The sequence below is a fragment of the Oryzias melastigma genome, linkage group LG3 (assembly GCF_002922805.2).
Source record: "Oryzias melastigma strain HK-1 linkage group LG3, ASM292280v2, whole genome shotgun sequence".
In the NCBI taxonomy this organism is placed as follows: Eukaryota; Metazoa; Chordata; class Actinopteri; order Beloniformes; family Adrianichthyidae; genus Oryzias; species Oryzias melastigma.
The window spans coordinates 24,635,748-24,648,089 of NC_050514.1; the positions used below are offsets into that span (position 1 = coordinate 24,635,748).

The 12,342-nt window shown below is 35.3% G+C and overlaps 1 protein-coding gene across 2 annotated transcripts in view; it reads right to left on the reverse strand.

Annotated features, from left to right (window-relative positions):
• Nucleotides 1–12,342, reverse strand: part of igdcc4 (immunoglobulin superfamily, DCC subclass, member 4) — a 58,489-nt gene that overhangs the window by 22,448 nt on the left and 23,699 nt on the right. For both annotated transcript variants that reach the window (XM_024295625.2, XM_024295623.2), the window contains exons 3-4: nt 9,171–9,312; nt 3,099–3,232 (exon numbers count right to left, since the gene is read on the reverse strand). In XM_024295625.2, the coding sequence (XP_024151393.1) occupies nt 3,099–3,232; nt 9,171–9,312 (276 nt within the window). The remainder of the gene's footprint in view (nt 1–3,098; nt 3,233–9,170; nt 9,313–12,342) is intronic.

Genomic DNA, 12,342 nt, shown 5'->3' on the forward strand with positions numbered 1-12,342 from the left:
AGCATTATGAATGAGTTTTAATATAATAGGAACAGAAAAGTTTTGTTGTGGCTGAAAAGTTTAACAAAATAGCGCCATAGACTAATGGACGTGACATTTAAATCATAAACCCTTTGCTAACATTCACATAAATGTTGACCCTGATCGGTAAACACAAAGAGAACAATAGTGTCTGGAGTTTCTGAGCTTCAGATTGATCCTGAAGGACAAACTAGACAAACATCCATCTATTTCATATAGGACTTAACATTTAATTGAGAAGCTGTATATAAAGGAATTATTTCCAGTGAAATATCTGTACATCCGGCTTTAATTCAGCTCAGGCATTGAGTTTAAGTTATGCCGCTAAAGAGATGATGTCATCTGTATGCTTTGTTTGTCTGCTTGGTCAAAGGAATTAAAAAAAGTGATTAATGGAGCTCAATAAAAATGTCTTTTACTGTCCTGCATTACCTGAAACTAGCTTTACACTAAAGCAACGTCTCACTCAACTGTAGATTTTCATTTCTTTTCATTATCTGGGTTTCTGTGAAGCTGGGAGCACCTTGAAAATGAAAACCATGGATGAATCTGAATTCTCAAAAAAAAAAAAAAAAAAAAAAAAAAAAAAACCCTCACCTTTCTCCATTTTCTATGCTCTTTTTCTGTTTTTATGCTCTTTTCCTTAACCTCAGACATGGGTCAGATGAAGGGAAACGGGAAACAACTTAACTCAACATTCGCTGCAGCTACGTTAAAGTCCCAATAGTGGAAAGGTGCAAAGTTATTTCATCACAAAAGAAGACAAGAAAGGCAGCAATGGACCTCCTATTCTTTTTAGATGAACATCTCAGTTACGTTTGGGTCATTTCACTCAACAAGGAGTCTTTTTTGTTTAAACATACAAAGAAAGACTACTCAAATCCTAGCTGCTTATATTTGATGGTCATCCTCACATATTCTAGTTAAATGAGGATGGGGTCATGTGACACACTAGTCTGTCAGTTTCCAGTTTTGAACATTATCTCGTCCAAATAAGTCAACTTTTTTGTTATTAATTGATGGAATATACTAAATAAAGCTATTCTACAGGATGGGCCACAACATTCTATATTGAACATCATTTCAATTTGTTACTCTTTGGTCAAACACAAGAGAGACAAGGAATATACTTTCCATCAAACTCATTTTGACAGGTGACCTTTGACCCTACAGCTGTTGATCAAGATGACGTAACATTTTAGAATAAATGTTATATTTTAAATTATAAATTGTATATTAAAATGTCACATCATCTTGATCGACAGCTGTGGGGTCAAAGGTCACCCGTCAAAATGAGTTTGATGGAAAGCATGTTCCTCATCTCTCTAGGCCAGGGGTTTGGAAGCTGTGGCTCTTTTATCCCTTTATTGTGGCTCTTTACCTTTAATGAAAAATGCTAACAATTGAATAAATAAGAGATTCGTTATTTAGGTTTTGTCATTTCTGTTTAGATTTTTAACATGTCAAACAACTAAGTTAAAAAAAAATATTTACTGTCAGAACTTCTGTGACAAAGTTTTTTTTAAGTTTGTTCTTAATAGTCAAAAATCAAAGTTTTTTTTATTTTGGTAAATTACACTAAATTAGTTAAAGTTTTGAAGGAATGCAGTTTACAATGATTGATAATGGTTTTGAGTGTTGTGTTTTCGGCCTCACATCTTAGAGAATGACAATCAAAAGCTCAGTTTATTCTAAATGTTTTGAGTTTCTTTTAAATAAGTTCGCTAGATTCTACAAAAATATTGTTAGTCAAAGAAAAAAAAAACACACCAAAATTGCAATGATGAAAATATAATGCTTGACTGACGCTACTTTAAGGACCTCTTTTTTTTTAGTTTTATTTTGAAAGGAACTGGTGTGTGCTGCTATCAAATGTAAAATAAGTTACAACTGTTATACATAAAACCATATAGACACTGTTACAATTCAGTTATTGTAATATTTAAAAACTAAAATTATAAATAAATGTTTAATTGCCAAAAAAAGCATAAATATTGTGCATTTTTTAAAGAATAAAGTGGGACTTTGTGACTGTCGTTGGGTTCTGGTTGGTAAGAAACTAGACCAAATGGCTCTTTTGGTGTTAAAGCAGCCATACCATGAAAAAACGACTTTTTGAGCTTTTAAGTGTACAGTGTTACACTGTTCATTTCTCACTATAAAGAACCCCAAAGCGGTATTTTGACATTTCTGAGTATCTTTGTGTGTGACTTGTTTGTATAACAGGCCACCTAGAGGTGACTTAGTGACTTGAACCTTGTTTCAGTTAATTTCATTTATAAACAAGTTCCAATCCAGAAAACTCAGATTTACTTGGTGGCCTTTACTTTGGTTGTAACCCTCCTACTTTAAAAACAAGTACTTTCTTAGTAATACAATTTCAAATAAATCCCTATATACAGCTGATAGAGAAAGTATGTGAACCCTTTGGGAGTAACTCAATTTCAGCATGAAATGGACACATGATGAGATTTTCTTTTTTATTATTATAAATATACAAAAATCATTGCTTGTGAGGTTAGTGCTTCATAAATAGACTCTATTGACTTATATACAGTAAATAAACAAAGATACTAGCTTTGCACTAATCAAAAAAATATTTACAAATAAATTAAAAAAAAAGAAAAGAAAAAAAACTGCCGTGCTTTTAAAATGTGTCAGACTCGGATGTCTGACCTTCACCATGCAGAGATTATGGCGGAAGGCTGAAACAAATGGGCTGCTTTTAAATCCATCAGATTCCTCAGTAATCACCTTGAGACATACAACATCAAAATAATGCATTATAAAGGGGAGTTATCATTGAAGCCAGTAGCTGGCTTTGCATTCATATACAACTAACACAATTATACTGTGTGGAGCTCAAATATATAAGGTTTTTTTTTTTAAATCTGGACTGAATAAAGGATTTTTTTTTTGTTTTTTAAGAAGTCTCAAATAAATCAAAAATATTACAATGTTTCTGCAGAATATTTCCTAATGAAGGAAATAACCATTGATTTGATTATTTAAAAAAAATGCGATTGGATGCACAAAAGATTGAATCTGGAAGACAGACCACAGATCTTGAAGCTCACCTGTGGTGACAGTGAGCCTGGCTTCATCGCTGATCTCCTTCCCGGCAGAGTTGCTAGCGACGCAGCGGTACAAGCCCTCATCCTGCTTAGTAACCTCCAGAATCTGGAGCACACCATTAGGAAGGGAAATGAACCTGTTGGACCAACAACAAAGTAAAGCCAGAAAGAGAAAATGACACACTTTAAACATATAACGTGAGGTCAACATGGATTTCAATCACTTCTTGTGCACATAAATACGTGTGAATCACATCAGCCTTCAACGCTTCACATAATGCTACTTGATCTTGTTTCAAGATGTTTTTTAATTATTGCTGGGACAATTTATTTGTGTTGCTAATATTTAAACAAGCTGCTATAACCCCAAGAATCAATTCTTCATTTAACACATAGCAACCTTAATAGTAATGGAAGGTAAAAAAAAAAAAAAAACTTAAAGGAAAAAAGAATACAAAAAAACTAAATATATAGCATTACCTCCGATAATGCTAGTCTGAATGATATAAGCTGAATTTAGCCACTGAAGATGTAAGAGCTGATGGCTGACAATGCTGAAATTTATAGCTAAAAATGCTGAAGCTAATAGTTGAAAAGTTGATAGCTGAAAATCCTGACGCTGATAGTAAGCTAAAATATTAGCTAAATCCCAAATTAGCCTAACAAACTGGTAGAATGTCTAATTTAGCCAAAACAACTAGCATGTAGCTGAAATATTAGCGTCACTCCAAAATAGCATAAAAAACTGAAACAAATGCCTAAACTGCTCAAAATAGCTCGCATGTAGTTGAAATATTAGCTCGACTAAAAATAGCATAAATAATTGAAAAAAATACTAAATTAGCCAAAACAGCTAACATAAAGCAAAAATATTAGCTAAACTCCAAAATAGCATAACAAATTGAAAAAAAATTCCTAAATTAGCCAAAACAAAACAGCTAGCATACAGCTGAATATTTTTTCTGCATTAAATTTTAGCTATAAATGCAACTTATCATAGGTAAAAGTATGCAAAATCCAAAAAGTGTTTAATTTTAGCACACGTGTCAAAGTCAAGGCCCGGGGGCCGTATCCGGCCCTCCAGATCATTTTATTTAGTTGTTATTTATGGCCTGATGTTATCCTGCGCTTATTTCTAATTTGTATAATTTTGACTAAATATATTTTTATGGAGAGTTAAATACTGAAAATTGTTTAAGGTTTAAGTTGGTTTATCCTGGAATAATAGTCCTGCCTTTTTTTAATTCATAGTTATGTTAAAAAGTTTTAAAAATGTAGTTTTAGAGTGTTCAATAAATGTTTATCCTGTAAGGTGTGTTTTGGATTTTGGTCCCCTGTGCGACTGAGTTTGACACCCCTGATTTAGCACATTAACCATGGGACATGCCTGTCATGGTCAATATGTGTACACAATAAAACCCATTCTAGTTCTTATTATATTAAAACACATAAATCAAAAACATCTGTATTAAACACAGGTGAAGCCAACCAACTTTACATATACAATTGTACTTAATAAAATGTAATGAGTCGTTAAAAATGTCTCTATGACTAAATTTCCTTAAAAACTCGTTCTTCTCTCCAAGAAGCCGTTCAAACATGCTCATCTTTACAGTCTCCACTCTCACATAGGGACTGCATATAGAGCATGCTTGCAAAAAACAATTATGAAGCATTACTTTTTATGCACATAACTGAGACATTTTATTGAGACCAAAAAAAAATAAAAGGTAAAAATTAGCCACTGACTGGGATGCTTTGCTTGATAGTGCCTCTGGCGTACCCTCCACTCAAAGAATCTGTTTGCAGTTCACACCAGGCTGCAGCAGCCATTAACATTTTGCTCTCCACAATAGAGCTGGAAACAAATTCCAAAGCCAGCAGGACTCCGGCGAAATGTCACCAAGGTATTTCAGAAAGGGAGAGTATCTGTGAAGCAAAGCTTCTAATAATGTAGCCGGAGGATTATACACTTGAAAGTTGTTTCTTTCTTTATCAACAGACTGGATTTCTGACTTGAAGTTAGACTTTAAGGTGCCTCTTGAGCACATTGGAATAATGATTCTTTGAAATGGCTTTTCTGATAAAAATTCTTTATCCACTCCACTCAAATTCGCCATGTTTGAAAATACAACAGAGTCAAATACTCGTGGTATTTTTCTGCCATTGAAAAGGAAATTGTTCTGCCCTTAAAATCTTTTTTCTTTTTTTAAGTCTCATACAATTTCCAGGAGCAGTGATGATATGTCGATGGTTATGCGTTGGTTTAAATACAAAAGAAGTGCAAAATGAAACAACTGCCTTTTAAGCAACACAATGACTTAACTACCTCTAAAGAAATGTGAGGATTAAACTTCTGAAGAAAACATGATTGCAATTTTACAAGACACACAAAGAGTGAAAAAACAGACACAAAGGAAACACGACAATGTTTTTGATCCTTTTTGTAAAGAACAGAATGTGACATTTGTCATGTCATGTAATGACTCTATTTTGCAGTTTAGATGTATGAAATAAATTGGTTCAGAAATTATTTTTCATGAAAACTTTTCAAACTTAAATACAAGAACTTTGAAGGTTGGTGTTTTTTGTTGTGTGCACTAACTAATTTGCAAAATACAGTATATGGACTTGAGTTTCTACAAATGGCAGAGAAAATTTTTGGTTTGGGAATAAAAGGAGATTAATTAGTCTGAACTGTAGAAATCTTTTTGGGTAAAAAAAAAAAAACATCTTTCAGAAAACAAATGGAATTCCCAGAAATCAAATTTTTTTAAAAAAATGGGGGAAAGTACTTTTGTTCTTTGCAATGTTTCATATTCATGGTGTGATTTGCACTTAGGGCCTCCATAAGGAACTGCAATGTTTAAAACATCTGTTTTTTTACTCGTTTTGTGAAGGAGGAAAGGCCATAATGGTTTGGAATCAATGAAATATATTGTATTTAAAAAAACACACTGGGTTCTCATATATTTGTGGAATAATATATTTGCTATTTCATTGAATTATAGTGGAACATAAATGTTTTTTATTTTATTTTTTATTTTTTGGGCTGCTAAGTGCTGCTACCTGGACCTGTGAAGACCTGTGAAGAGTTCCGATAGTTTTTCATGCCATTTGCACGTTTTCTGGCAGAGTCCTGTTGGAGCGTTTACCTCAATAAAGGAGCAGCTTCACTCGATAAGCAGACGATCCCATTCCTGGTAATTTAACAAAAGCCCAGAGACAAAGAGACAAACTCAAGAGTGCTTCAGCAAATCGATACAGGAGAAGAAAAAGATTATGGAAATAGCAGTCTTGCTTTCCCAACAGGTATTATCATAAAAATGTTGCTTTAAAACTTCAGTTTTAAGCAATGTGGAGGGAAACAAAGAGTTAAAATACAAAAATATATGTTTGTGCTTTGGATAAACTCCTTCACAAAGCACTAAAGGCCTCGGCCTTGTGAGGCGTGCTCACATCAAGTGAATAAAAAATATCCACTTGTATATCCTAAAAGTAGCAAACTGCAATTGTTTAGCTGCGTCCCTGAGTGGAGTTGACATTTTGCATCATCAATAATTGAGGACAATTATTTAACTCCTTTCTGACTGAATAAAAACAATCTGAACAAGGAGGGAAACTAATGAAATATAGTTTGAGGCATAAACAACATTGATTAAAAACTGCTGACTCCACACTTTAGAAACACAGGAGATTAAATAAGGTTTAAGTTCTGACTTTTTTTTTTCTGCAGGAGTTACTGTATAACATTTAAGTTGAAGGCTTAGACCCAAGTTGGTTAGTTTCTGCACCCCACAGGTGCACAACAGTCTTCCCAACACCTGCACGGGTGTCATTTCACTCATTTAGCTGACAATTACTAATCTCTCCACATCAAACGACCTGGACCACCTCCACTTGAGCCGGCGTGATCCAATACGCCACAACAGTACACTTTATACAGCCTGCAAGCTGATCTGTGCACACCAGTGTCTCCGGGTGGGGGTTTAAAAAAAAATGTTCCCCATGCCTGAGACAGCAGATCCCTGTGTGGAGCCGGGCCGCGGTGACGCCCAAGGGAGCTAATTTATCTCTGCAGAGCAGTGTTTTGACGTCCTGTGAGGTGCAGTGACCATCCCTCCACCCACACCCCGGTGAGGATTGTTGAAATAGGAGAGGTGGAAGGGGGCCACATGCAGAACATAAGCCCCCAGTGAGCAACCCAAAGCCTGAGGTGCATCCTGGGCATCCAGTCAGAGTTACGCCGAGGAATAGAGCGTCAGCATTTTTCATGGTCAAACAATTAACGGTTTCAATTGACACTTACATTGACAGATACGATGGTGTATTTTTTATTTTGACATCATTGTGTCACAGAATATGATTCTTTTCAGATTTTTTTTTAATTCTTTTGATCCTCTAAATTTAATTCAATTTCCAGTTTACACATTTAGACACATTTGTTTAGTAATACATTAATAATCTATTGTTTGTTTTGAATATATTTATATTAATCTGATACAGTTCACATACTATAAAATATACTAGTGAAATAATGAGATTGTTAATATCATACAGTGTTACAGGGATTCTCAAAAGGAGAAGTTCTAACAAAAATGTTCAGATTGTTAACATTGTAAACATTGTTCTGCTTCTCCTGGAGGACGTTTCAATTTGGCCACTAGGGGGCAATCGTGCTATAGAATTACACCTTATTCCAGGAGAAGAAGATAGTATGAGTAAAAAACTGCTTTAGACCACAAATAGTTACTTTAAAAAATATTTCCTTAAGATTTTGTTAAATTCGTGCCTGTGAGTACATAGAGATGTTCATTTAGTCAGCAACGTATGTTTAGATCAACCGAGCGTTAGAATTAGCCTTCGTATGGGAAACCCCATTGAACGTAGCTTTATGTGCTAAATTGATTTATATTTTTATTAATCAATTATTGATCTATTAAGCTTAAATCGATTCAAATCGATTAATCAATTTTATTCAGCCCAGGTCTAAACTTTGCATTAAAACAAATAAACTTTAATTTAAAGTTTGTTTGATTGTATTCAATCTTGATAAGAATAGAATACAACAACAAAAAAATTTTGATTTTTCAGACATTTTTTCCCCAGAGAATCATATTTGTACAAATACTAGCAAACATTCTACATAAAAATGAAGTGTGGGAATTTGGCTCACTAGGGTAAAAAAGAAGTTAAGACCACAGAAGGAAAAGACAGAAGAATATGACTTAATTGATGAAACCTTTCAAGATGACAAATAAAACATGTACAGGGGTTGAATTTTATGACTAATAAAGTCAGACAAAGACAGTGTACTCAGTTCGAAGTGATTTATGATTCATTTTTCTCTTTATATAAATTGAAATAAACTTATTGCAAGCAGACTTTTGGAAAACAAATTTATAAAAAAAAAAAAACAGCATTTGTATAAACATCTTCTGCTGCACCATGAATAATAGTGACTTTTGAAAACAAAAAGTTTAATAAAGTCACGCAAAAAAATCTATTACTTCACAATAATAGTTAAACCCAAACCAAAAGTTCGAGGTCATTATTTTATTGTTTTTGCAGCCTTTTCTGAATTCTCAACATCTTTTCATCTGATTCCTTTCAATAGTTATGCCTTCAAAATGTGCAGATAATTGTATTTTTCTGAACTATTTTAATTAAATCTAGAACAGGAAGATAAATGAAGAATCAGTTTCCTCAGAAACGATTTTCTAGATTGATGATTTATTAAACGAATTCTGCCTTTTTGGTGGTTTATACCAGATATTTACAGACAACAGAGAACACAAATGTTCTTTCTTTAGTGCCAAATGAAGTGTTGTAAGCAGATTTGTTGAGAATTGTTCCTCAATAGTTCCCACTGTTCAAATTTTGTATTTATTATGATGGATATTTGTTCAAACTTCTGCCACAGTATCTTGGACGAAAAATATGATTTTAATCTCTTTGGTGATATTATTACTTCCTAAGAAGAAATACATTTTGCTAGATATTTCACTCATCTGAGAACATCTTCACCAATCACCTCAGGACTTTAGACCGTGAGAGATCCCATGATGGCGTTACCTTTTCACATCAGTGATGGCGACTTTGTCCTTCTCCCATGTTATGACGGGTGTTGGAATCCCCTCTATATGACACTCAAACCGAGCAGATCCGCTGGCGGGGACAGTTTGGGGGGCTGGTTCCTTGTGGAATCTGGACAGACCTGAAGGTCAAGAGGTGACTGAGATCAGTTGGGTGTTCTTCTAATTAAAGCAGATAAAATGTATAAAGACAAATGTATAATTTATTCACTGCTTATTAAAAGAGCACAAAAAAAAGAAAAAAAAAATCACACACAAGGCCTGATTTGTTGTTGTTTTCTTTTAATAGCATCTAAAAATTTTATTTTCCTTTTGTTTTGTTTTTTTCACTTTTGTAGGGGAAAAGACCAAATTTTGGAAACAATTCTGTTTGGATTCACCACTTTATGATTTGATTAAAATCTACCTAAATATTTTATTTTTATTTATTTATTTTTTTTTAATGATGTTTTGGTTGGTGTCGTAAAGTTTGAAAAAATCAAATAATTGAGAAAAAAAACTTAATGCACAGAACAAAAGTAAGTTACTTTTGTATTTTTTTATTAGAAGAAGCAAACTGTTTTTTTGCTTTTTCAGAAAAAAAAAACATAATCATAAAGTAAAATCAAATGTATATTTTTTATTATTCGATATCTCACATTGGAGGTGAAGATTACATTAATTTTCTATAAATTGCTTAAATGTACCATCAGCTAGCCCACATTTATAACTTTCATCCACATGTTCACTCTTCACTGCAGATCAGTTCTGGGAGTCTGCCCAAGTTTTTTAAAGGACACATTCTTTCTGTGTGTATTTTTGAGCACCAGAAGGCACCAGGGAGCAGAGTCCAGGGGCCTCTGACCTCTGACCCCAACAGGCTGTTGGTATAGAGAACAAAGCGGGCTGAGTGACCAGCCATTTTGCCTGCAGGGCCTGACTGAGACGCAACACAATAGTCACAAATCAGAATAAGATGAAGTTATGAAAGTTACTTTGCTAAACTTGTTGTCAGCATTCAACTGCAGAACTGGAGGAGGGAATATTTGACTTCAATTTTCTACTTTTTAATACGTAATATCTTCATTTAACTGTTGCCATACAGTGTTACGGACTGCTGATGAAGCAAAAGTGAGTTACAATAAAAGTGATTTTCATTAAAAGTTTTCACTCCGAGTAAAAGAATCGAATCTACTTAATAACATTTAAATGATCATACTGCAATCGTTTGAGACATATGGTACGGCAGATAGAAAATCGAGCATTAGTCTTTAGTTAAGTGGAACTACTGAGACGGTGAGGCTGGAAACATTTCCATTCTATTTTGTTCTGGACATTAAACTAATGAGGCTTCTAACGTTTCTTTATCCAACAATGATATCCTCCTTCAAAGATGGCTTTAAAAGAGCTTGTTTCACTCACGCTGTTTATGACGACAACAAACTGCCCATCTGTTTTTTTGTTTTTTTCTTGCTGCACTGAGGGGGAAAAAGTTTCTGAGAAAACACAGTCTGGGAAATATGTGTGAAATTTGCAGCAGGAAGCATTTGATTCATTGTAGAAACAGAGGCGTTAATGATTAGCCTCTCCACTCGAGGGATACCCCGAACCTCTGAGCAGCCACACGTGCGCCTCTGCCGGGCGGCCGGCTTTGCTGAGCTGCTCAGTTTGGCGCCTTGATGCCCACGTGGAGAACACTCTTATGTTTGCATTACGGGATCACAGTGTGTCTGCGAGTGTGAGGGGGGTGAATGACAGCTGAAACGAGCGGGTGTGCAGTAGCCAGTGTCGGGAGGGCACGGCGGACACGGGATGGGACAATGGCGGCCGGCTGGCGTTTTCCCAGGCTTGTGAGGGCAGAAACTTGCAGATCTCCCTCTAACGTGATGAAAAGTTTGGCACAGCTGTGGGAAACCAGGGAGAGCTAAAGGGTGACATGCCATGACAGACGAGCACATCCAGCTGTTTCCTAGCAACAGACTTTTTTTTTTTTAATGCAAGAAAATCTTTTATTCCTGCATTATTATCCCGATTAATATCATTTTTGACAAAAAAAAAGTCTTAATATTGTCTTTCTTTCGTCCCCTTCCCCTCCTGGCCTTGACTTTACCCCAGCTCTTTCCTTGCTTTGTGTGTCCCTCTGTCTGCGCCCCACTCTTTGGCCCCACAGCTATCAGATTGCAGAGTTTTTCCCCTCCCCTTGTGCAAGCAGATAATTCCACCAGTGACCTCTTTGCTACCCAGCTCTAAAAACCGAGTAACATTGTGAAAGCTCATCAAGCATGCCCCCCAACCCTCAACAGATACTCCTAATGGCTATTGGTGAACACGTGCAGCTCCATTAGTTCTGACACACATGCAGAGATGCCCTTCAACGCTGACAAAAGGAAACAATTTACAGCCGTTCTGCAAAGCCTTTCCCTGAACATGTCAGCGTTGTGTAAGATGCTTGATTCACTTGTTTTATTGACATTCTAACATTCCCCTCGGCTATCTAGTAATGACAAAGGTTAATCTGAACCAGCTTAACGGCTGATTTTCACCCTCCTTATAAAGCTGAAAAGTTCAGCAAGATCTTTACTGCCTCCGTCATCTTTCTGGAAAAGATTGGTTAGTTGAAGAACTTTTAATTTAAAAAGATCTCTTTGCTTTATACCTTACATCCCGCTATATGTGGCTGTGAAACAGGAGCAGGTGATGCTTCTGATGTTTTTCTCCCTGAAGTCTCAAAGGAAATTGACTCTCCTCTCACATCCATCTCAGAACATTTCAGCCTCTGATCAAAGTCAACAAACATAGACGCAAAACGTCGGAATCTTTTCCTTTCAAAAATCACAACAGTCGCCCGAAATCATCCGACCGCCTCTGTCTATCCCCTGTAGGTTCCTATTGTCCCGGAACAAAAAGTCCCCATAAACAGGCATGTGACAGCTAACAAAAGAAGGGCTATTGACACAGGATACTGTTGTCACCAACTTTCACAAAGATGATGACTTTATAAAGAGATAAAAAAGTGTTTTTAAAAATAGTGTTTAAATTGCTCTTTTAAAATGTTGTCACCTCTTTGCCATGACAGACATAATTTGCTGAAGAACATAATAAACACAGTTGCCTCTTTTCTAGGTAAAAAGTGAGAGTGCAGTCCTGCAATAAGACCATTATCGTTATTATTT